Below are 27,931 nucleotides of genomic sequence, written 5' to 3' on the forward strand. Positions count from 1 at the left end.
ATCACTTTTCTTGATTGCTGCGGTCTGTTCTGCGGGTCTTCTTGCCTATGTGATGCCGCTTGTCACTGATCACCCTCGATACTTGGGGTAGTTGGGGCACTACTCGGGCGTTTTGGAGCGTATTCTTGAGCTCTCTCGAGTTCAGACAAACTATAAGGAGTATTCTCAATATAGATTTTGTTACCCCTAATTCGACAATGTTGCTATTCTGTGCTCTGAGCGTTATAAGATATTGTAATCCTCACGTTGCTTTTTGGTCTCATCATGCGTGATGAATACCTTCTTTCCCTTTAGCTTCTTTAAATTTTGAAAAATTCTATTTTTCGTACGATAAGACGTTAGTTCAACTTCAATAGGGCAATATTTGGTATTTCCTAGTCGATACACATCGTTGAAATCAGAATCAACAAGGTCCAATTCCAAAAGTTTATTAATCTCTTCTGATATCGATTGGGTGCTTATAATTCCGTGTTCCGACAGATCTGAACCATGTATAACGAAATTATGTTTCCCAACATCAACTTCTAACTCTTGCAATATTCTCCTGAGTTCAGTATTCTCACTCTCCAGTATGGTAACCTTCCTCTATAGAGCCTCAACCTCCAGTATTACATTTGCTCCACTTGCTTGAATAATGAGCTTCAACTCCTCTCTATTCCTTATGATCTCATCATGCAAACTTCGCAGAGTTATTTCAGTTTCCGTCATTCTAGTGTGTGGAACCCCTCAGCGAATTGAGACCGAGCAGATTTCGGTATATTCTTATCTAATTGGTATGTTTTTTCGCCACTGTCTTCGTGAATGATTGATAATAAAAGGAATTTAGAATAAACAAAACTGTGTTTTCCAGGTAGCTGTTCTTCTTATAGATGCGGAAAATCACCCACTATGATGAACCGTCGAATGTTGTCAATTTCAGGTAACAATTTCTGCACTCAACTTCAATAGATTTTATTTAAAGTGTAGAAAGTGACGGAGCAACTCTTATCGATGTTGACACATTCAAGAATTTATTATTACATAGGTCATTCATTCATTCATTCATTGTTGTATCCCGTTACCGGAAATAAATCTACAAAAAGACAAAAAAAAATTTCAAGGTGCGAACAGACTTGTAATTTCTTTGTGCTAGTTGCGACTGTGTGCCCTCCTGTGACTGAAGAGACCCAACCGTGACCTGCAGATCCTTCCACACTCAGGGCATGGATAGTCACTAACCAGATCTGGCCGCCGCTGTATCCTTCTCGAGTCTCCATCACATCTGTGTACCAAAGACCTCCACTGTGACCTGTGCAACGCTAGTTGTTCCCAGTTATGATTGGCATTAACTAATTTTAGGGATTGATGTAGTATATCCTTAAACCGCTCATACTGCCCTCCTGGTTTTCGGGCTCCCTCTGTAAATTCGCCATACAGAGCTATTTTGGGGAGTCTTGTGTCTTGCATCCTCAGATTGTGGCCGCTTCATCTGAGTCGGGCCCTCCTTACTTGAGTCTCAATTGTTGTACAACTCGCGCGTTTCAAGACTTCGGCATTCGAAAATTTGTGGAGCCATCTGATGTGCATTATTTGTCTTAGATGACGTTGTTGCGTTTGTTCAAGCTGTTCAATATGTCGCCTGTAGGGCGTCCAGCTTTCGCTTGTGTGTATTTCCGTGTCTAGGTTAGCCCTAGTATTTATGAAGCTTCCCAAATATTTGAACTTCTCGACCTGTTCTAGAGTTTCATTCTCTAGGCTGATATGTGTTCGAAGTCTATCTGGCGGACTTACCAGTATTTTGGTTTTGCCGATATTGAGTCTGAGGCCTAAAGCTTCGTATATATGTTTACAAGTGTTCAGCATTATCTGTAGATCCTCTGGGCTGCTAGTTCTAAGTGCGCAGTCGTCTGCATATTGAAGTTCCGTGATAAACTTTGAATAGGTTTTTGGTCTGAGGCGCATCAGGTTAAATAGGCCTCCATCAAATCTGAATCTTATTCCAACACCTCTTACAGACATACTCATGTCAGCAATTATCGAGACAGCTATGGCAAAAATATTGAAAGATAAAGGCGCTAACACGCAGCCTTGTTTTATTCCAGAGTTGGTTAAGAAATGATTGGTTGTAGAGCCATTATGCTGTATTAGCGGTGTTGTTGGTATGAAAGCTTTTACACACTGCTACGAAATTTTCGGGTACTCCAAGGCGTCCCATAATTTTCCACAGCGCTCTTCGATCCACCGAGTCGAAAGCCTTACTTAAATCGATGTAGGCTGTATAGATCCTTGATTGTTGTTCACGAGCCTTCTCTTGCAGCTGTCGCAGTGTGAAAATTAGGTCTCATTCGGATCTACGGGGTAGGGTGCCTGAGCGAGTGAATAATCGAAAAACCACCAATGAAAAGTACATAGCTATTGCAGCATTGAACGTCAGAACCTTGCTGGACAACCCCAAGGCCGACTGACCAGAGAGGTGTCATATAGGTATACAACAAAGGAAAGCCAAAATAGGTCCATCCTAGCGAACACTGAGATCCAGTCACTGTACAAAAACTGCACATCGTTGCTTCACTTGACTGCAGTGAAGGTCATGCAGTAACTGTACCAAAAAGGACCGTATATGCCCCGGTGGACTGTGCAGTTACTGTACAGTACAAACTGCAGTTGATATACAGCCACAGCTGCACTTTAAAAATAGCGATGGTATTGCAATCACTGTACAGCAAGCTGCATTTCAAATGCGGAAGTTACGTGCAAAAACTGTACAGCTAGCTTTATTTTATATGCAGTTTGGTCACTGTGCAAAAACTGTACAGCAAGCTGTATTTTATATACAGTAGTCACTGTGCACAAACTGTACAGTAAGCTGCACTTTATATGCAGTAGTACCTGTGCAAAAACTGTACAGCAAGCTGTATTTGTATGGAGACGATCAGTTGATAATTACAGGTGATTTCAATATACCGGAGTACACCACAGGCTGGGATAAAAATATGCATAATGGCAGAGTCGACGCGCTTGAGAATTTTATTAACTTTTTCGGACTTACTCAGCAAAATAAGATTTTGTACTCGATGCTCTGTTGTATATATATATATATATATATATATATATATATATATATATATATATATATATATATATATATATATATATATATATATATATATATATATATATATATATATATATATATATATATATATATATATATATATATATATGTAAATCGTCAAGTCTGGGGTACTTTTCAGTCGCTAAATGGTCAGTTTGGAGACATTTGTCAACTTTGGGGTCGGCCCTCAAACTTTTCTCCTGGGAGTTGGTTAGTTTGGAGACCTGACCCCAAACTTTTTCAGAAATTGTTTAGATGGTTAGTTTGGGGACGTGATTCAAAAAAATGTGTGCATCTCTCCTGAGAGTATTGTTACCGTATTCTTTCGAATTATTCTACAAAGTGAATCTGTTGAACAATTTTGTACAGTTAAATGACTTTCTTAAACGACCAAACTGAAAGAGTCTTCGAAATGTTTTTATCCCCAAACTGTTCATAAAATAACTAAAAACAAGCTCAAACCTCACAACTTACACAACAGAAAAAGTTATGAAGTGCAGTAAAGTTCAATGACCAATAATGATTTAATGATCAATAATAATGCACGAAATCAGATTGATAGGGTTCGTGAAGAAATTCATCCTATATCCACTTCAAGAAATTCATATTATGATGGTTTACATGGTTAACTTAATATTACCATAACAAAAATTATTTGTTCTCTGAAAATTTCGCTGATTCGTCAGTTATCGACAATTGAGGGTGAAATATACTAGAATCAGGGTACATGACACATCTAATTACTATCTGAAATATGTAGATGTTTCATTGTTCTCTCATTGCCGGGCGACAATTGTTCCAATTGATTTGCTCCTGAGGAATTGGTGCAGAATTTACCAGAGGTATTTCCATCATTTAATGAATAAAATCCCCAAACTGGCCGAAACGAAAAACGACCTCAAACTTTACGATTCACACACATAAAAATTTGTAGACCAAGATTCAAGGTTTCCACAATGAATCAATTGAATATAATAAATACTTTCACCATATTTAGCAACATATTTTATAATATATTGAAAAACACAAATATATTTCGAATAATTATAGTCATAACACGACGTAGAGATTAACATGACGGCCTCATTGTGAATGCTCTTATTCTCCAGAAATAAAACCTGTTTCTGACTGAAATATTTTTGACCCAAACTGGCCATACCATAACGAAAAACGTCCTCAAATATTACGATTTATACATGTAAAGAAAATATCGCATGTTTCAGCGTTTCTCTGGTATAATTTTTCCTATTACGTGATCTGAGAGTTTTTATGTTTGAAGTCCGCGTTTTTTGTCATAATTGTGAAAATCAAATTGAATTCATGGAATTCCGTTATCGATCTAAGAAATCTGGATTGAAGGCTGAAAATGTTGTTTCTTTGATATTTGACGGCTATATCGACAATAGGTACTGCTTTGTATTTTTGTAAATTAAAGTTTAATATTCAGCAGAGAAACGCATTTGAGACTTTAATTCATCCTCACTGAATAGAAACTCATTTTAAACATATACATTTGGAGTCCATGATTATAGGGCCCAAACACTCAATTCATTAAATGAATTTTCAAGATGAGAATAAGGTTCTGTAAATTCGGTATCTTATTCTTCAGATGATTTTATGATACAAAGATACCATGGACTATGGGTTTCTTGTGCATTGTTCCTGAAATACAGGCTCTTGAAATTCAAAACAAAAATTGGTTTTTCGGAAATATTTTCAAAACCGTACACTGTTTTCATTTGAGTTTTGGTAGGTTATGAGTACGCATTAAAATACATTTTTTCAAATTTCAAACTATTTCTTATATTCCCCAGAGGAGTCCGTACAGACTTCTTTCCGAATAAATTCAGTAAAAAATGGTACGACAATGCTTTTTTTCAAATTCGAAGTTATTCTCGTAATTATCCAATAATCCACAGTCAGAATGGTATCTTGAGTTTTTCACCTAAAATAAATACTCTCTGAGTTAAAAATAAAAGCAATTTCATCAGATCGCTATGAAATTCTGCAATTACTCATCTCATGTACTCCGACATTGAAGATAACTTCTGATTTTACAATTTTTTGTATTTGAACACCCTGTATTTCAGAAACAATATCCATAGCGTCTTTGTAGCATCAAATCATCTGAGGAATAGGATCTCGAATTCACGGAACCTCATTCTGAAACACCCTGTATATTTCATTGAACTCATTAGTTCAATGATATATATTAATTAGGCCTCATCGTAAAAAAATATTCTTTTTCTTCAAAAATAAACTTCATGTCTTACGTCCAGAAATAAAATTCATTTGTGAAATGTATTCTACCCGAAAATGGTTCATTTATAGTATATACTTGAGTCTAAAATTCTCCTTCTGTTGTAGACCTTTGACAAGATTTGTCATTCGCCGAAGGTGTCCCCAAAAATATAGAGCAATCACTTCCCTGCTGTATTACCAGTCATTGAATTACCAAATTTATTTCCGAAAAATCTGAACGATTTATAAGTTTTCAATCACTTTTCATGGATCAGTTATGAAAAATATTAAAAACAGTTCTTTTCAGGAACTTTGACTTCATTTGATATACACTTTCGGCACGATCGAAATACTCAAGTCGACACAAATATTTCGGAAAAAAAGGTGAATCTTTTTAACCTCTCTGTATAAAATACGAAAAGATCCAATGTATCTAAGTATACAGGGTAATTTCTGACCAATGACACATCGGGCAGGTGGTAATAGGGAATCATATGAGGCGTCAGAAATAGGCACTCAAACATCCAATTTCTGAGATACTTGGTGTTTTCTGACCATCATAGTATATTCAAACCTCTATAATTTTCAAATTATTGAATATTTTTGTCTTTAAAGCCCGTTTACAACAGTCTCTAGATAATTACTAGTGAATTCATGCACCGTGAATTCTCTGCAGTTACATACGTACTTTCAGTAGAATTCACTGTTCAGTTGCATACTTTCTGCAATTTTCTTGCCAAAATTCTCTTAAGAAGGACCGTACTCTATTATAAACATTTTACGCCCATGTATCAAAACATAACTCTGTACGCGAAGACTTTTTTTCTGTCAGTTTCGTGAAGACAAGAAAAAATGCTATAGAAATCAATGATGAATTCGAAACTAACATATTCGTGAAGACGAGAAGAAATGATTCGGCAACAATGTATTCAATTAGCACAATTTAACAACAATTCATATTTGAATTGAACTTCTAACGAACACATAGGAAATATGATAACTTATTCATGAAAATTCATCAGTAAGCTGCTTTGAATAACCATGCATTTTTCAACTTTTTTCTATACATAAAAAACTGATTTTCGTAACATTCGAGGGTTATACCGAAGATCAGCACATACTTCATCAAATCTCTGAAATAATTCAGTTCTAGTATTGAATTTTTTCGGATAGATAAATTTTTTCTGATGACCCTATAAAAATTATCCAAAGGGATCAAATCAGGAGATGGTGCTGGCCTTCTTCTAGGACTTCCCCCACTTATCCACCGATTTGGATACTCTGAATGATGGGAAATAATTCTTTCAGAAGTATTTTTTCTCCTTTTCCGAATATGTTGATGATAAAACTGTGAATCATACGGAGTGGTGTTTTTGATATCTGATCATCAAAACTAGGGCTCAAAATCATCAGTCTTTAATATCGAAATACTTCGAAAACATAGTTTTAAATATTATTGAAATCAGTCGATTATTTCGAAATTTGTAAAAAAAAATCGAGATATTTTGTTCTCCAGATGGCTCTACTATAAACAGAAAATTTGTGCTATTCAGGTTGATCATTGATTTCCATAACTTTTTTTCATGTCTACGAAATTGATAATTAAAATTTTTTGAATCATATACAGAGGGATGTTTTACTACTAGAACGTAAAAAGTTTATGATCTTGTACGGTCCTGTTTTTCTTATTGATTTCTGTTTTTGATTGTCTCAAAGATAAAATTTTACCAAATATCAAAATCAGCAGATTCGAAACTGTCGGGGATTCAATATAATGATTTTCAGGAAACACCCAGTATCTCAGAAACTAGTAGGCATAAAATATGATTGAGTGTCCATTTCTGATTCCTCATATTGTCCTCTATTATCCCCTTTCAATGGGTCATTGGCCAGAAATCATCCTGTATATACCCACCGAAGTTTTGCGTCTATAGAAATATCAAAAGTACGAAATATTCCTTTCTTGCTATTGAGTTTCAAAGTCTCATTTGAGTTTCATATCATTGTTATAGAAGATTTCCTGCTCAATATTGGGATATTTTGAATAGGTAAAAGTTGGCGAATTTCGTCATCAGGTAATTCCTACGGCTGTTGCTATGTGGATATATCTCATTCGTTAATTTCATACACAGCAGCGAACGAGGAAGAATATTCTAGAATTTTCGGGAGTTGATGAGCTTGTATATCCGAAATTTGTTCAGTTCGGGGTCAGTTCATGAAAAGGGGGGAATACTTTGTCTGTATTCAGTTAAGTACGGAAATTCTGATTTCAGAAGTTTTCTCCCACAAATATTCTACAACCTTTCCGCAATCTGGTAATACATATTGAGTCAATAATTGTCATCAAAAATTCCTGATCGCTTTAGATGGATGGATATCCCACCCTATGGATTGGATTTATATTCAAATCGTTTGAAACACGTAATTAATGAAAAAAATGGCTAATTAGGGTTGAGATCTTTTACGTAGCAACACTTTTCCAACCGGTGGAGGAGATGTAGAAAATTTCAATGATTCTGCCAGTTAAAATATATCGTTGTTAATGTTATATACGTATGCCCCTCGTGAAGTTAGGAACCTTTATGCTTTATGTTACAGTATGATGATCATGAGGACAATATTATCTTCAGAGTAGGTATCTCAACAATAGAACGGGTGGATTCAATGAGTTTAATTGAAATGTGTCCATATAATTAGTTTTTTTTATTGAATTTATAGGGATCTACAATCTACATTCAAAAGTATTAAGTAAATGTGTTGTATGTAGAGACTAAGAGAAAGAATTGAACATCAATTCATAGTTGAGATTATCCAGTTGGCGGCCCTTCGATCTTCCTATATTTATAACATATTCATACCTACTTATGAGAATCGTAATGTTTTGAAAACTTTTTGTTATGGTAACAATAAAAATATTGTTACCTGAAAAAATACAGTATTTTAACAACAGAACGATTGGCTGCAGTAAATTTTATTGAATAATTTGATATTTCAGTTTCCCATAATTAGCCCGACTGAAGGTTTTTCGACAGGAACTTTTTGAAAATTATTAGGTATCGCAGCGGGAAGCTCTATCGAGAACCAGGTTTATTTGCTTTCGTTTTGCTGCAGTCTTCTATTACTACTGAAGGATGAAAAATATTAATCAATCAGCATCGAATTGATATTATTATTAGAAGTTTTCTATTATTAGTGTTTATGATTTGACATATTGATACTGTGATTTCATTGTTCAATTAATGATTTTCAATATACTTGACAGGTCAGTTTGTAAGTATGAGTTATATTGTAATTTGAAGAAACGATATAACTTAACATTGTGTGTGGATATTAAAGATGTTGGTTTCTTTCCCTTTCAATCTTTTTTTATAGATGCAGCATTAGTACTATGGACTTTTTTCAGCAATGAACTACTGAAATATCCATTCAACTTGCTGCATATAATAACCAGTTTGTCGGTTCGAATATTCAAATTCTCACGAATTGAAATGATCTCGATCTCAATCAATATTTCTGCCATAGATTTCAGTCATAGTAGATAAGTTGAAGTGCTGTAATCCGGTGGCAAGCATGCTATCCGGGATTTACTGTTCTTTACTCAGTAGATAACGTACGCCCACTGACCAACTATCATCTTGTATTTTGAGTTATTCGGCGAAATGAAATATCATGTGATATTTCGAATATTCTGCGTCTAAACTTTTTGATGCTTTATATAATTCTCACAGATTCATTGATTCCATTAGAAAATTCTCTAAAAAATATGTTCAGTTATTTTTTTTCAGTAATAATTGAAACGACTATTCCATATCGTTCATGAAAATTCATAACATACATCATTTATACTCATGAAAATAGTAAAGTTTGGAACCTTTTTGTTATGGTATGGTAAGTTTGGGGTCAGTAATATTCCAAATGTTCCTCAACGATGGAAAAAAAGGTTCAATGAATTTTATCGACTCATTCGATATATTCCGTGTAACATGAATTAATTTATATCGGGCGTCAGTGGCGGCCCTTCGATCTTCCTATATTTATAACATATTCATACCTACTTATGAGAATCGTGATGTTTTGAGAACTTTTTGTTATGGTAACAATAAAAATATTGTTACCTGTAAAAATACAGTATTTCAACAACAGAACGATTGGCTGCAGTAAATTTTATTGAATAATTTGATATTTCAGTTTCCCATAATAAGCCCGACTGAAGGTTTTTCGACAGGAACTTTTTGGAAATTATTAGGTATCGCAGCGGGAAGCTCTATCGAGAACCCGGTTTATTTGCTTTCGTTTTGCTGCAGTCTTCTATTACTACTGAAGGATGAAAAATAATCAATCAGCATCAAATTGATATTAATATTAGAAGTTTTCTATTATTAGTGTTGATGATTCGACATATTGATACTTTGATTTCATTGTTCAATTCATGTTTTTCAATATACTTGACAGGTCAGTTTGTAAGTATGATTTATATTGTAATTTGAAGAAACGATATAACTTCTTAACTTGAATAGATTATTGTGGACTCTTTGTGTGTTGATATTACAGATGTTGGTTTCTTTCCCTTTCAATCTTTTTTTATAGATGCAGCATTTGCACTATGGACTTTTTTCAGCAATGAAATACTGAAATATTCATTTAACTTGCTGCATATAATAACCAGTTTGTCGGTTCGAATATTCAAATTCTCACGAATTGAAATGATCTTAATCAATATTTCTGCCATAGATTTCAGTCATAGTAGATGGATGAGTTGAAGTGCTGTAATCCGGTGTCAAGCATGCTATCCGGGATTTACTATTCTCTACTCAGTAGATAAGATACGCCCACTGATCAACTACCATCTTGTATTTTGAGTAATTCGGCGAAATGAAATATCATGTGATATTTTGAATATTCTGCGTCTAAAGTTCTTGATGCTTTATATAATTTTCACAGATTCATTGATTCCATTAGAAAATTCTCTAAAAAATATGTTCAGTTATTTTTTTTCAGTAATGATTGAAATAACTATTCCATATCATTCTTGATTTAAATCAGTTCAATGAAAATTCATAACATACATTCAACCTGTATATATGTAATAGCCCATACAATCAGACTCAATAGACTCTGTTTATTACTCAAGTGTTTTCAGATACCAAAAAAATCTATGAAATTTCCATTTCAATAAATTGAACACATATCATCACACGAGTGAATTGAACACTTTGTGCAAACAGACCGTGAAGATCCTGAAATAATGAATCAACAGAATTTAAGCAAATATTGACGTTTAATAACGATTGATTTTTCATTGTTTGTGATTTTTCTGACTCCATTCACGGAATAACACATATGTATACCACAATATCAGAAAAAAAATCAAATATAAGGATGACCCCAAACTTGAAAAAATGTTTTTTTTCTGGTTTTCTCCGGTCCAATAGGTCATATATACGAATGTATAGTAATGTATACGAAAAAAAAGCCACCTTAAAAATGTCCCCAAACTTGACGATTTACATACATATATATATATATATATATATATATATATATATATATATATATATATATATATATATATATATATATATATATATATATATATATATATATATATATATATATATATATACGACTACTTTTGTAGGGAGAATTTAAGAAAAACTCTTCATTCTATGCCAAGCTTTCGAATTTAATTCAATTTTTCTTCAGGGCTTCTGGAAATACAATAATTTACATTTTCAGTTTAATATTAACCCTTGATGACTTACTGAATTTGAGGTTATTTAAAGAAGTTCCGCAAGGCCATAATCATTTCGCGTCGATAAATTTAAAATAAATAAATAAATAAAGTTTTTGGGACATCAATGTTCAAACAATTTACAAAAAATTTTTTTTATTACAACTGTGATTTCAACGATCTTTTCTTGAAGTTGTTTTTTGCGTGAAATATTTGACTCTAATTAAATATTATTTTTTGACATTGACATACAATTAATTTTTCTTTGTGTTCTAATTCAATAATTTTAAAGACTATTTAATATTGAAACTTCTATATATATACAGGGTGGCCATTTGAAAACGAAACAGACGAGATTACAGACGAAATAAATTTTTTCGAAAGAAATGCTCGGACAGGTCGATTTCTGTTTCGAGGGGGACAACTTAAGATGTAGGTTACGGACGCATAGCGCTTCAACCCTTGCTACTACAACCCTCACCCTCAATTTTTGAATAGGGAAGATGGGGTGAGTGATACCTCATTGGAAAGGTATTTTTCTACAAACGTCAAAAAATGACAAGGTTCGCGCATTCACAACAATATGCGAAGTGACCCTTTTTTTCATTTTCCTTCGTTACCATGACACCGTGCGCGAAGAAGTGTGCGAAATACTTACTTCTCACACTGCATGTAAACTATATGGGATTTTTATATCTTAACCTTTATGTTCCTCAATCAAGCAAAAATCCAAGAAATCATTTATTTATTAATGTATAACAAGAATTAAGGCTTTCAAATAGTGAGAAAATTTAACACTATCTAATTTTATTTATTATTTACAATGTTAACATTAATGGTGCAGCCAGTGCACGAACCAATATTTATTCCTAAACCAGATAACTCAGATTCAGCTCGTGATATAGTAGTTTTGGGAGTTGGAAGACTATCCATTTTTGATTTGCAAGCAACTGCCGTAGAGGTGCCAGCCTTCAGACTTGATCCTGAAATTTCACAGTCTAAAATTTTATTTGATATTTGAATTTTATTGTTGATAGAATCTTCCACGTATCCTTCGGCCACAGTCGAAGATTTCCATCCTCCATGTCGCTTCAAAACACATATATCGGCCCCCGTATTAGCAAGGAGTGTGGCTGATGTTCTCCGAAAACAATGGCCCGTGTAAGCATCAGGATTGAGTAATTTTAGGTGTTTTGCTATTAAGCTAGGCATCTTTCCAATACTATTTATTCCAACAACTTGGTTGAAACATCTTTTATTTTGATACTTCAGAAACAATCGGCGACTGGTAGCATAACTTGGACGAAGAGCCGCATATTTTCGGTAAATGTCAATATAATCTGAATTTGAAACTGTAAAAATTCGTTGTATATTCGTTTTTGTATCGGGTAATTTAACAATCGAAATGGAATTTTTATCTTCTATGTCATCGACCGTCATTTTAGTGAGTTCCCCACGGCGGCAAGCACCCGAAATACCCAGTATTAAAACAATCTAAAAGGAAATCAGTAATTTAAAAAACACATAAAACAATCATCAAAAATCTACCTTAACCAACAAATAGGTTTCTCCATCTGCCTCTCTTATGAATTGTTCAACTTCTTCTCTAGTCAATACCTTAGATTTCTTAGGATGGTTTCCAACTGACAATTTTTTCAAATATGGAACCAACTTGGTAAATTTCTTAAAATCCACGTTTTCTTTAACATTGAGTGTTGCTTTCAACATAGAATATATTGCCCATAACGTGGAAGACTTCAGCTTCGTAGACTTCTTTGCAAAATATGCCAACAGCACATTTTCGGATATTTTTCTGGCTTTATTTGCTTCACACCATTCTTTAAATTGCTGATATGCATTTTCATACTGGCGCCTCGATTTCTCCGGTAATAGATTTGAAATTACTGAATTGGCCGCATCTGTCAAGTTAGGTGGGGTACTGCTTACTTCATCGTCGCTCGAAATTTTCATTATTTTGCAGTTATAAATATCACGCACGAAATTGACGCGAATAAAAAGTCACTCCAAAATAATTATCAAGAATTGTCACTTTGAAATAATTATTGTCAACAAATGACATTTTATTTCCATAGTTACAGTGATTACTTGATTTGGAAAAACAGTTTAAGCCAGTTCAATACCATTTTTCATATTATGCTAAGCATGTTACTTATTTCAGAATAATATTTTCGACGTTTGTAGAAAAAATTCTGTTTGCATCTCATGCGCGAAATACTTTGGTGATCTCGACTATATTTTTTAACTCGGCTGCGCCTCGTTAAAAAAAATCAGTTCTCGATCACCAAAGTAGCATTTCGCGCACTAGATACAAAAATAACTATTTATACTGATTTCAGCACAGTAATCACACACAGTGTTTTCATGGCACTTGTAGTGTTTTTTTGTGAAAAATCGACATTTTGAGCTTCAAAACAACCATGACTGTGGCTTCCTTCCTCCAATCCACTGACGTGGAAATCTTTAATCAAGATGTCAAACAAACAAAGCGTAGTGCGAAGGAGCTCAATCTTGCTGAAACTCAATCTAAATTATCTTCGATATAATTTGCAGTATTTCCAATAACATGCGGTAACACTTGATCGATAGAAATCTCCAAAAAGTCCAAATACGTACATATCTCTAATCAGATTACCAGGTAAGAAAATCAAATCATTAATGATGCCAAAGAAATATTCCAGTTCCAATTCGTGAAACGATTTCCGACTTAATTATGAAGTGTTTTCTCAGTTGGCTTCAATAATGTTTTCATTGTGTTGATTATTGAATTCATAACTTTTTCAAGAAAATGAGAATCGATAATTTTTTATTTATTACGAACAGATCATTAAGTTGGCTTACTGATTAGAAATATGTACGTATTTGGACTTTTTGGAGATTTCTATCGATCAAGTGTTACCGCATGTTATTGGAAATACTGCAAATTATATCGAAGATAATTTAGATTGAGTTTCAGCAAGACTGAGCTCCTTCGCAATACGCTTTGTTTGTTCGACATCTTGATTGAAGATTTCTATGTCAGTGGATTGGAGGAAGGAAGCCACAGTCATGGTTGTTTTGAAGCTCAAAATGTCGATTTTTCACAAAAAAACACTACAAGTGCCATGAAAACACCACTTCATTTTCAAATACTTAGTTGAGAATATTTCGATAACTAATGCATAAAATGAAAAAACAATTACTGTGCTGAAATCAGTATAAAAATACCTTTCAAATGAGGTATCACTCACCCCATCTTCCCTATTCAAAAATTGGGGGTGAGGGTTGTAGTAGCAAGGGTTGAAGCGCTATGCGTCCGTAACCTACATCTTAAGTTGTCCCCCTCGAAACAGAAATCGACCTGTCCGAGCATTTCTATCGAAAAAATTTATTTTGTCTGTAATCTCGTCTGTTTCGTTTTCAAATGGCCACCCACATATACATATATGTATGTATATATATATATATATATATATATATATATATATATATATAGTTATAAAGTGTTAATACCACCTCCAAAATAGTAACTCGTTTAACGCTCTCACCTCATATATATCGATGTCACCTCCGATTTCGGAGGTGACATCGTTTTGCCTTGTTTTTTAGCTTGTTAGATTCAGGAGGCTTCAGGGATCAACATATCAAAAAATCGTTTTGAGGTCACAACGCACCCCGTTTATGTACTGAACAATCTTTTAGTTCGAGTGTATATCACTGGCGCTAGTGTGCCGAGCTGTATATAGAAGAATTGCTCTGCGGGACTCTTTGCTGGTTAGCACCTCCGAAAATGGCAACGTTGTACCGTACAAGCAGATGTAGACAGGCGGAATATCAGTATACGGAGGAATTAAGTAAATAGAGGCGCAGCGCGCTATCTCCTCCATAATTGCAATCCAGGCGGCATATCTCAACAATTGTTATCGCATTCTTTTGTAGGGGAAAGAATCACGTGAAAGAAAACCAATCTTAGCTCTCTCGAATGGGATTATGACTGTATACATTTCATCGTGTGTATCTATGCATCCGTTGAACTTCTTTCATCTCAAGCTAACACCATAATTCTGAATTTGGCGATTTAATTACTTACTTGAAAACAAATCGATTTGAATCTCGTACATAATAGTGATTCTTTTTATGAAAATGATCTATATAGATAATACCACTCATTAGAATAACGAATAAATCAGTAATGTTCTTAGAACATAGAATAACAGGAAGGAGCTTTTCTACGTACACCTAGAGGTAAAATATATCTATATATACTATGAAGAACTTTCTTTCAGCTCGAACTTTCGATATTCATTTATATCAACATCGATAGCACTACAAAAAGTGTATCACTCACAAGAGCGTAATGCTCTATGTAGGGAAACGGCTTAAATGGATGATACCAGATAGGTTTTTGTTAAGAATGTACAACTACCTGCAAGATAACACAACAGGAGAAAAATTATTCATTGTTTCAAACACTTGTTAAAATACATATTGGGCTAAAAACCCTGAATCTACGCCAACACGAATCACGAATTTGTACAATTGGAGATATTTCAAGCTATTCCGTCTCTGGTTTCTGCATGATTTTATCGGGCCAAATGTTGCCTTGTTTCGGCCGGTTTGATAACCACTGATAGGAAATATTGACGAATTTTCAATGAAGTGTGAGAAATTTTTGAATTTCTTTTTCCTATTTTCTAATGAATAACCACTGATATATCTATGGGAGATGATTCCCCAACATGAGGGTTCCTCAAACAACTGAAGAACAGAAGAATCTTCACTTGGAAGGCCGAACCTAGTCGAAAGACCTTCATGGTCATAAGCAAGATTTGGAATACTATTAATTCCACTACTGGGTAAACTGAGCTTACCTTCACCCACCTGAAGATGTTATTGTGTCGTGGTTCAAAACTAATTTTGTCAAATCGTATTATCTATTTTGAGTTCAATTGTGGATCTTCATCCAGTATCAGTCACATCAATTCAATATATCTCTATAATTCTGAATTTGGCGAAATAATTCATTACCTACCTGAAATAAAACCATAATTATTATTATTATTATTATTATTATTTAATAATAATAATAATAATAATAACAATAACACAATAAAACCATAATAATATTGATTCTTTCTATGAAAATTATTTATATAGATAATACTTCCTATTAGAATAACGAATAATCAGAAATGTTACATTGCATATAAAAAAATGAGCTGTTCAGAGAAAGGAGAATACTTTTTGGAAAAGAATATTCAGAAGTACAGGCCGATCCTAAGGCGTGCCGAATTCCTTATGTGCCGCTCCGCCCGCTCCAAAGACAAAAAATATACTTTTTTTTACATATATACGGTGTCCCAGATAAGATGAAAAACATTTTAATGTGAGATAGAGAACACCTCGAGGATTACGAAGAACCCCCACATGTAGTATCTAAGAGTTCTAGATTCTGATTTACAGGGTGTTTTTCAAATTTAAATGGAAATTGAAACCACTCTATCTCCTGAACGGAGATATTCATCCGAAATTTGATATGAAGATAGCTTCTATGAGGTTCCAGAAACAGATTTTTCGTCTTGATAGCGACAATAATTTTTTCTATCGTGTCGATATTCAACATCCTATTGATCTCATAACGAAGTGAATTTTGAATTTTTATGGATTTAATCAATTGAATCACTATTGAATGTTAATTTTAGTTTTCATTTGATCGACTACTTAGATCAGTTTTCTGAAGAGTAACTCGAGGATGGTTCTTCAACAATTATTTATTTTTAAGTAATTTAATTGGTAAAAATAAAATATAAAGTGATCGTTTTCATCCCATGATGAAGTGAATTTTATATCTTAATGAATTGCATTAAAGAATTAATTGTTCCTACATCTTTGGTTGCAGAGATGATTTTATTTGATGTTATTTTATAGAACGCACCGCACCTTTGATTTTTTTTTGTATTGGATCAAATGAAAATTGGAATAAACAATCAATAATGTATATTTAATTGATTAAATTCGTAAAGATTAAAAATTCATTTCGGTATGAGAAGAATAGAATGTTAAATATCAACACGAGAAAAAACTTATTGTCACTATCAAGAAATTGAATAAATAAATTTTATAGTTTACGCAGATATCGAGAAATCATGAAATTCATTGGGTGATTTCGCGAAATTTTAACGACAACGACTGTCCAAATTTACTGTCCTGCAAATAGAATGATATTGATTGCAGTTTTCTGGAACCTCATGGAAACTATCTCCATTCCAAATTTCGGATGAATAGGCGATTCCGTTCAGGAGATAGAGTTGTTTTAATTTCCACTCCACTCAAACTTTAAAAACACCCTGTAAATGAGAATCTATAATCTCCCATTTGGATGATGATGTCCCTGCCCTCCGACATCTTCTCTACAGATTTTTATGTTATCTAATCTACACAATAAAAATGCAATTTACATTTTTAAGTACACGCATGCAGTAACTGTAGGAAGCATCATAATTGAACCCTAGCCGTTTTTGTTTTTACGACCACGCGATTCTATTTCAAAATCTGGTAATTTTTACAAACCCTAGACATTCCTATCTCGAGTCCCTATCGATAACGATAATTGCTCTCAGATGGTGGTTTGTTCGATCTTTACATCACGTTCTTCTGAAGCAAGCATTCTTTTGTTTTTCTTTTTTTCGGTGAAAGGGAACAAGGAATATTCGATTTGACAAGATTGAAAAATTCAGTTTCATTTAATATTTTTCGTCGTCTCATTCAAAATTTGGATAATTGGAGTTAGAAAGTAATACTCAATAATTGACACTGACTGACAAATGAAGGTGGCTGTCTGAGGCCATCCCTTTTATTTGGGCGACCGCGTGCCGGACAAGCGCTGCATACCTGCTAGGATCGGCACTACCGTAATAGATAGTGATGAATATTCAATGAGAATAAGCGATTCCGAACATTTTCAGATTAATTCAAATTATTTCAGAATCGAGAGAAAAAATGCGATAAATTTTACAATATAAAAGAAATGAACGTCGGCTGAACCCAATGTTGGACCATTGTGTATTATTTCAAATGGAACGCTCTATATATTTTTCTTGAATCGGATTGCTAAATGATTTTGAGGAATCCTTTGCTCAGAAGCATCTATTTTATTATAGATTATGTTTAAATATTGGATTTTCCCGAAAATTTAAAGAACTTGTACCATCTCTCTGGTTTGAATTTTTTAGTGATGTATCATAAAGAAAATTACCAATTATATCGAAACAAGTGAGATTTTATGAAGAATTATTCAAAACAGATTTCATTTTTCGATAGATCATAAAGGATGTAAGGGAAAAATTAAACAAAATTGAAGTCTTTAGAAGGCCTCGAGTCAACATATTTTGAAATTGCAACCATGTTTTTGTCAAGACATGATGAATCTACAAAATGAAGTTAATAATATAAATACATACTCGGATACATATGATTGATATACAGATGATTGGTTGGTAAATTCCCAAAAGCTATGATGAACAGCGGACACTATGATGGAGGCATGATGAAAGGAGAAAGACAAAAGTTAATTTAAGTATTTTCGCATGCTGTTTTATTATTCAAAATAAATGATTCTTATAATCAACAAATCAGGTGCAATTGACATTTTTGTTTTGGTCTTCGAAACTAAACTTCTACTATCCAAAATAAGTAGGTACATAGATAAAATATATCTATATACAGGATATCTGTGAACAAATGCGAAGAACTAAGGGAGATGATTCCTTAATGAAAATAAGCGGGGGTAGTTCCTATAAATTTTTTTCCAAATCGACAGCCCTTCTAAAATACAGCCTTTGGAAGGCGATGACGAGTTCACAGGTTTTAATTTTTTTTACAGAAGCACTGAGTAGATTGTTACCAGTTTCAACTTCGGCAAGCTCGTAGTTTAGGCGGTAAATTGCTATCGATTTTTTCAATGTGTCTCTCCCTTAAATTAAAAAATTTCTGTGAAAATGTTGAAATTTGAGTTTTTATGCTATTGTAATAGAAGTATACGAAACTAGCAGGTCGGGGGGATCCAAGATTTCGGGCCGATTCACCTTAAAAAAACATAATAAAATGAATTTCGTGAATAACTACCGAGGAGAATCCACTATTCTCCACTATAAAAAATTAGTATTATTCCAATAATATACCGACTTAATGAATGCTACGTTGCTATTACTATAAGGCCCGGTTGATCACTTCAGGATTAGGCCGAGATTTAAGATGATCCTAGATTGATCTGACAGAACTGAACTGAAATGTCAAAATCAATCTAGGACAAACTTTAATCCCGAACTGAACAACTGCTATACATGTAGAGTTTCGGATTTTGGGAGAATCTACTACTTTTTCTTCAAAACAACAACTACGCTGAAGGAAATGTGATTGACTGTTAGCGACACGGAATATCAACCATCTGAATTCTGTAGTCCATACAAATTTTTTTGAACTCTCATCATACTAATATAGCAGTCTGATACTGAAATCCGTCATTTGACAAAATGAGTTGTCAGTCATAGACTGACCAACATTTTCGAAAGCTATTGATCTATTAATTAAATCGTTCTATAATTGGTCTTAAATTGACAGTCGTATTGTGAACAACGATATGCAGCGGATTATCTAAACACGAAATAAATTCTGAAATGTTTCGGATCATGAGGTTAATTGAATAAGTATCTTGTTCGTATCATTTGTTGAACTTCATTATTCTAAATATTCTTCAATGAATGAGAATATAATATCAACACACATAATTGATTTATTCGTCATCAAATAATTAAATAAATCGTTTCTCGAAAAGTTTCGAGTCTTGAGGCAAATATAATATTGAATTATTTACATCGTTATTTGTCGAACTTCAAAGTTCTGAATGAATTAAAATCTAAACTTGACAATATACGAGACAGTTTTCGCAAGAGTTTCAATGAAATCTGAAAATTTTCATCATTCTAGAGCATTCTGGACATCAATAATTCTCGAATCGTCCATGGCATAAATTCAATTTTATCCAATATAACACGCAAAACGAAATGTTACTCGAACTCATCTTGAGCAATTCGTTCCTAAAAAGCTCGAATCAGGTAGAGAAGTTTGAACCCTTCGTATCAGCATTAACACGTGTTTTGCAGTAAACAGATGCCGATTTCATTTTCAACGGGCAATGTAACCAGGGTCGGGGGGATGAACCAGAGTCTCTGGATGAACGTTTCTCACAACAAGAAGAATTTGAATTTTCATATGAGGGTGAGGCATTTGTTTCAAAATTTTCAGAGTACAAGGAGTATACAGGGTGTTTCACGAGTAAACAGACAAATGAAAACCGTGAATTGAGGGCATTGCGCGGAGTTCAAAATCACCCCATATACAGGGTGTCCCAAAACTAGTGAATCAAACGTCACACCACGATAGAGTAAACCAAATATTATCGAATGACACCAACATTAGTTCAACGAAAACGTACCGTTTCCAAAATAATCAGAATTTTATTAAAACACCTAAAGTTCCCGATTTTCGAACTATTTTTCTTAATAACAGGGCCAGTTTGTGAAGAAGGATATCGATTCTAAATTATATTGAATTAAGATTATTGTTTTATCTCCCCTAATTGAAATTATTTTAAGTAGTTAATCGATAACTGTAATAAATAGGAATATTGAAGAGATATATATGCTGGTAGAATATTGGGCTAGGAAATTCTTTCTCGGGCTCTCAACGTTCAAGATAATTGAAAATAAAGGTTTCGATGACAAGCGTATGAATGATATTTTTCCAGTAAGAAGATAAGTATCGAAGAAGTAGAGTTTCATGTCGGACTTGAGGCTGATTTTAAGTTAAAAGGAAAACGGTTTAGTTTAGATAATAACTCGCCCATAAGAGCTTATATATCAATTCAATATTCGAAGATAATTGATTCGGCGTTGTAAGAATTAGCAGGCTCTTGAGTTTTAACCGGCTAATTCAATTAGTTCAGAAAAATGCAAGGTTAGCGCGTCGTAGAATAATTCTGGATACACCCACGAGAGGTGGAGAGGAAATTTGGGTTTTTGGTCTAAGAAGGGGAATGATAAAAAGGAACCAAAATAGGGAAGGGAGTCAGTGGGAAGTTGGTCGAAGAAAATATACGTCGGGAAGACGGAAGTAGAATCCGGGATTCTAATAGAGTAGATTTGGAAGTCCGAAAGTAAGTTCGGCAGTCCGAGAAATTTAGAAGTATTTTTTTTTCGGAGTTAGGTCTCAAAAAGGGAGACGGGTACAAGCTATTCGGGGAATAGTGTAAGAGATTTAGTACCGTGGTTAAAGTCAGTCAGGGCGTAATAATTGCTTTTATTTGTGATATAGATCGGATATAGGATTTTAGGAATTTTGGATAGAGTCGAAACGAATAGCGTTAATCGTTGACGACGGAAAAGTGCGGGAAGTGCGGTTGAGTGTAAAGAATTCGCCGTACTGTGCGAGGAAAGTCTGGTGATCGAAAAGTTCACCAGCAACCCCAGGCGAACGACGGTCGCTGGTCGCAGAAAAAGGTAGAAGGTTCCAATTTTTGTTTGTCCAGAGTCCTGAAAGCTCCTCTAAAATTCATCTGATTTTTGATCATATTTTTATTGTTGTTGTGAAATTGAGAAAAGAGAATTTTTTAATCCAAGATTTTTATCGATGAAATTTTAATGATTATTGCTTTGCGCACTTTGCATGTGTGAAAGAAATTGAGATTTTTATTGTGGTCGTTATCGACCAAATACGTGCTTGTATTCAAATTTCTGCAATAGATTTATTCGTTAAATTTAACAGATTTTCATTTAAATTTTCTCCCCAGAAAATATGGAAAAACATCAAAGACCTGTCCTTCGCGCGACGGGCCGAATCCACCATTTTTGCCCTTAAGGGGGCCTTCAATTTTGTGTAGTTAACATCTTAAAAATAATCACCCCTTGTTCAGTGGAAAGCCGCTCTTCCATTGATTCCAGGTAAGGGGTGTTTTATTTCATAACCATAAACTAAGTCTCGACCTAAGTTGATGTTAATTGAAACAATTGTTTTTTCTACATGATTTTCAATACTCAGATTAAACAGGGGTGATAATATGGGGTAAAAACGCTATCCTTAATCACAAATTTGCCTTGTGATTGAAAAAATAGTTCGAAAATCGGCAACGTTAGGTTAGGTTTTCTCAGAAACCGTACATTTTCGCTCAACTAATGTTGGTGTCATTCGATAGTATTTGATCTACTCTATCGTGGTGTGACGTTTGTTTCAATAGTTTTGGGGCACCCTATATATAGGTTTCTTCAGTGTTTTTTGAAATTTCTCGAATTTCCGTTCGGCTATAAGTCCTGAAATTCTCTATCAAGTCGACTGAAAATTTATATTTAGCCTTGAGTTGTTAATTTCATTGAAACAGAGCATTTAAATTCGACAAAAATCAGGACCGGGCTCAGTGAGGCTTTACTTAACTTCAAACTCATAAAAACAACGTGTATGTAGTTTTTTAATCATAATTTAAACTTTTTTGTTATCTGCATTATTATTGTCTCAAAATGAATTGATTTTTGGGTTGCGCCACCTGTTGATCATGTTTTAGAAGTAATTGTTTTGGTCAGACGCCTTCAAGGAATAGAGCACTTCATGAAAAATAGAAATTCTTAATTGATTTTTTTTTCAAAGAAATGAAATGAATGTGTTCAACAATTATACCATATTCGGTCTTCAAAATAGTCATTCACAATGATAAAATGTTTCAAAATTGATAATGCACAAATATGGATGGAAAAACTACGCTATCTTCAAACTAAATATTAAAACTTGATCTTCAGAATTAATCTATTTTTCTTTGGACAACTAGTTGTGTGAATGAAAACAAAGAAAGAAATCGCGGGGTGTCAGATCTGGAGATCTAGCAGTCCAATGTTGGGGTCCTACCCTTCTAATGAAATGACCTGAAATACTGATAAATACTTTTGCTAGTGCATGAATATCATCAATGTTTCAATAACAAATTGTAATAAGACCAGACCAATCCATAGATTTCCATAGATCCAATAATGAATATAACGGAATAAGTGAAGAACTCGAAAGTGCATTTATCATACTTATTCGAAGTGCCAATCATTACCTTCACTAAAAGACCAAATGAGGTGAAAATCAATTCGGAAAATTACTTCAGGTCCACGTTGTCCATAAAAAGCGATTCATTCGGAAGATATCAAGTTATAATTATTATTTTCATGATAGCGTAGTTTTTTATTGCTATTTTTGTTCATTATCAATAATAAAGCTTATTATCACTGTGAATGATTTATCTGAATAACCAGATATGCTAAAATATCAAAAACGAAAAAATTCAGTTGAACATTTCCAATTCCATTTTTAGATTTCCACATCTGATTGGCGATCATATTCATACCATTAATTATTGTGAAGTAAAAGTCAATATGCTGCGCTGGTTTTTTCTAGAGGCATTTCACCACCAAACAATTATTCATTAAAAATTATCCACTGATAAAGCATACCAAACTTTCATTGATTTTGAGAAAATAAATGCAGATACCTGAAAAATTGAAAATTATGACGAAAAAAACTACAAACAGAGTGTTTTGCATGAGTTTAAGTTTGAATATAGCCTCAATGAGTCCGGTGCTGTGTTCGTCAACTTTTAATGTTCTGTTTTATTGAAACTTACAAGCTTAAGCGGATAATGAGTTTTTAGCCGAATACAACTAAATTATTTGGAGTTATAGCTGAACGAAAATTCGGGAAATTTGAATAAACTCCTCTGTATATCGGAAACGGAATGCCCAAGACACACATATGAGGTGTTTTTGAACTCAGCTCAATGCCCTCTATTCACGGTTTTCGTTTGTCCGTTTACTTGTGAAACACCCTGTGTACTGAAAAATCGCAAAAGACTCCTCGAGCAATTAAGAAATGCCATTAAATCAAGGAGTTTCTTTTGATGCGCTATGATGAAAAATGTCAATATCCAGTTATTATTATTATTTATATAATTATATCTCGAAAACCAAGGCACTTTTACCAAACGAAAAATATATTTATCTGAAGCGCCATAGAGTCCTCTACCTCCAGGATCCATATTATCCATTCATTACGCCACACCCTGTATAATTATTATCATTATATCAATGTATTGAAAATAAACAGACATGAATACGAGCCAGTTGTTTTGTGAGGTGAAGCTCCTCTTGCTTCAAACTTCTTCTAATTATTTTGACTACCATTCACGCAAGATGATTTTTGTTGAAGAATTCAACATTCTTGTAATTATCCGTTCATTTCTGCAAGAGATACCCATTCCCTACCACCTTTGATTATTCAACTCAATGCTAACACTGCATCAAATGCATTTCATCTTCGGGTTGATTTTTTTGAATTCTACAACTGATGTAACGTCTTCAACCTCCAGCCAAAGAAGATAAACAACAGTAACTCTCCTCAAGCTACTGATCACTTGTATTTTCCATATAAATAAATAGATTTGGTATGTCTTCAATCAGTTTGTATGAACGTCAATTATGTTCGTTACATATTTTCGACTCCATATTTTCCAAAGTGATTTGACATTGTGATGAAATACGTAATTACTGAGAGACTCACGTAGAACGGACTACGTAGCACTGATTTAAAACTCAAATATGTTTCGACAAGCGTCTTAACCCAACATTTTCGTATCATACAGAGTGAAAGGTATCCAATTTTCATGACCAATCCAGTGCTAAAATGAAAGGGAATGAAGTATAGAAGCTGAAAGTAAAACGTATATCTTTATCGATTTATTCGGGAAAAACATTTATATGGAGTTCCTGATGTCGTGAATATAATGCCCAAAAATTAGACTACTATTTCATACCAGAACAAATTCGGTAAAATTGTCTTTTGAATTAATCTTATATGTCACGAAAAATTTCATTTTCATGCATCATTCATTTTGGGACCTATATGGTAATAAACTCCCCTATCGGACGAAGTATCGTAGACATAAGCATATTTATTCAAAACTGTCCAAATTCATTCACACCGAGATCACGAACCTTATCAATCAATTATCAGCGTATGAAGTTTATCAATAGTAGTATCGTTCTCGAACTATTTACAGGTTTCAATATGTGTGAATGAATCGGAAGAGCAGCTGTATTCTATATATGAGTAGAATTCGAGCTGTCTTACTTTCTGTCCTCCTAAAATCTGGCAACGTAGCGGGAGGTGAGAGCGCACTACTAATAAGAAATATATGCGGAGGTAGTAAGGTCTGATTCGTTTGAAGAAAAATTTGTCGATAAAAATCTTTTCCCCTCTTTAGGTACCCCTGTTATTTACCTTCCCCTCTACATATATAAACAAAAATTATTCCAATTATATAACTGCTTCACCCGGAGGTCAGGTCGCCCAATGAACTTAACGGAGGTAGCAGCGCACTACGGGTTCATATATATATATATATATATATATATATATATATATATATATATATATATATATATATATATATATATATATATATATATATATATATATATATATACTCAAAGTAATTTAACTCCCAATATATATATATATATCGTACAATTAGAATAAGTCGACTGATGGAATAAAAGAGAAGATCAGAAAAATTTTTCATCCATTCCCATAACCCCTTATTCTAATTGTACGATATATATATATATATATATATATATATATATATATATATATATATATATATATATATATATATATATATATATATATATACATGTTGATCAACTTTATAGATATCCAAAATTTTGATCAACCAGGAATGGGGCATAGAGTCATAAGCTCTTTGGTAATCGATCCAACTCATAGATATGTTCTTTAGTCGTTTTCTGGCTTGCTTAGTGACGACGTTGTCAATTACCAGCAGTTCTTTACTTCCTCTAGCTTTATGCTTGCACCCATTTTGTTCCCAGGCTAAGATGTTATTTCTTTTAATATGGGAGTATAGTTTCTGACTGATGATAGATGTTAGTATTTTGTATGCTGATGGAAGACACGTTATGGGCCTGTAGTTCTTTGGTTGTGTGAGGTCGCCCTTCTTTGGAATCATGTGCGTCAGTCCTTTAGTAAAATATGAGGGGATTTCTTGAGGATTCTTCAAAGTGCTTTGAAGTAGATTTGCAAGTTTTTTGTGGCAACTAGTGAAGGTCTTCCACCAGTAGTTGTGAATGCCATCTATACCTGGTGCTGTCCAGTTCCTCATTCTCTTGAAGACTGCAATTAAATCTGACTCTGAGATATTAATTTCTGGCATTGCTGTGTAGCCCGAAGAGTTTCGGATTTCGGTATCGATCCACCGCGCTCCATTATCGTGTTCTACGCTTTGTGACCAAATGTCTTTCCAGAATGCCGTCATTCTCTCTTCGGTTGGTGTCTCCTTTTGCTGTTTTGTATCCTCTGTCTCTATTTGTCGGAAGAATAGCCGTTGATTGTTAGCGAAAAGGTTGTTTTGTTTATACCTCAATGTTCTCTGATGATATCTTCGGATCCTGTTGCCCAGTGCTGCTATTTTTTGTTTCAGCATTTCAGTATGAACGGTGATTTTCTGTCGGTGCTGAGGATCAGTGAGTTTAATCTTCACTCTTCTGGCATATTTTCTCGTTTTCTTCATTACCTTTCGACTTGGGGTCTCACTGTTGAGGAATGTATGCAATACTCCTATTTCCTTTCGGAAATAGTCGATCTTTCTATTCAGTCTAGTTTCCCAGGGTGCTCTTTGTTCACGGTCCGGTCTATTGGGCGCAGTTGCAGTTTGATTTTGATTTTGTATCTCGGTGACAACTCTGGCTGCGCAATAGATTTTGTGGCATAGGTCTTCCAACGTTCCTGCGGAATCAAGGATGCTTGAGAGTGCTTCGTTAACTTTTCGGACTACTCTTTTGGCTTCAGCATCAATCTTTAGTCTCGTTATCTGTGGCCTCCCCTCCATTGACATTCCTTCATATCTTAAATTAATTTCCTGGTACATGAGTGTTATCTCTCCATTCAGTTCTTCGTCTTCTTGTATCTGTTGCCCTTCGGGATCTGATTGTTCATTCAGGCGCAGTTGAATGTTGCTTCGTCTGTTAATTGATCTTCGGACTGAGTCAGTTCTTCTGTTTCGTCCAGCTTGTACAAAATCTGTTTTCATGAGCTCTAGTTCGTCAGGTGAAATGAGTCGACGTGTTTTTATGTTAGCAATTTGGGCTGCTAGGTGTTGGGACGTGAACGGTTTATCCGGGTAAGATTCATGCCATCGCAATTGAAGTTCTGCGCGATAATTACTCTTATGTGTCTCTCCTTCAGTGACTTGGTAGTAAGCACGCATCAGAGTTAAATATATTTTATATTTTTTATATTCAGAAATAAGAACTTACCTTTCTACAGAACGATAGTTGATGGGGATAAAAATTTCACAGTCCTGAATTTGTCACGTTCAGAGGAACCTGAAGTAGAAGATGCCTTAGTAAGGATGAGAACAACTTGGCAGAATAAAACCATACACGGCAGGTTCTATGCTAGCCTTAAACAGGCAGACGTTGATATAAAGATGTCGAACACCTACCTAACGTCTGGGTACCTGTTTCCGGAAACTGAGGGCGCAGTTCTGGCGATCCAGGATCAGGTTGTTAAGACTCGAGTATACATCAAGCACATTTTACATCAGGACATAGAGACCACCAAATGCAGGATGTGCGGCGTGGCCGAGGAGACAATATATCATCTGACGGCAGGCTGCAGTACAATAGCTCCGACTAAATACCTGGAAAGGCATGATAATATGGGTAAAGTGGTTCACCAGCTGGTATGCATAAGCAAGGACTTGCTCA

The 27,931-nt window shown here is 34.2% G+C and overlaps 2 protein-coding genes across 3 annotated transcripts in view; both read right to left on the reverse strand.

Moving 5' to 3' along the window:
- Positions 1 to 27,931, reverse strand: part of LOC123318072 (TBC1 domain family member 16) — a 443,130-nt gene that overhangs the window by 323,662 nt on the left and 91,537 nt on the right. The window lies entirely within an intron of this gene.
- LOC123317618 lies at positions 2 to 27,429 on the reverse strand. The gene is made up of 3 exons (XM_044904223.1): positions 25,984 to 27,429; positions 246 to 585; positions 2 to 150 (listed from the first exon to the last, which is right to left on the reverse strand). The coding sequence occupies exons 1-3, from the start codon at positions 27,427 to 27,429 to the stop codon at positions 2 to 4; spliced, it is 1,935 nt and encodes a 644-aa protein (XP_044760158.1).

The sequence above is a fragment of the Coccinella septempunctata genome, chromosome 7, assembly GCF_907165205.1.
Source record: "Coccinella septempunctata chromosome 7, icCocSept1.1, whole genome shotgun sequence".
Classification (NCBI taxonomy): domain Eukaryota; kingdom Metazoa; phylum Arthropoda; class Insecta; order Coleoptera; family Coccinellidae; genus Coccinella; species Coccinella septempunctata.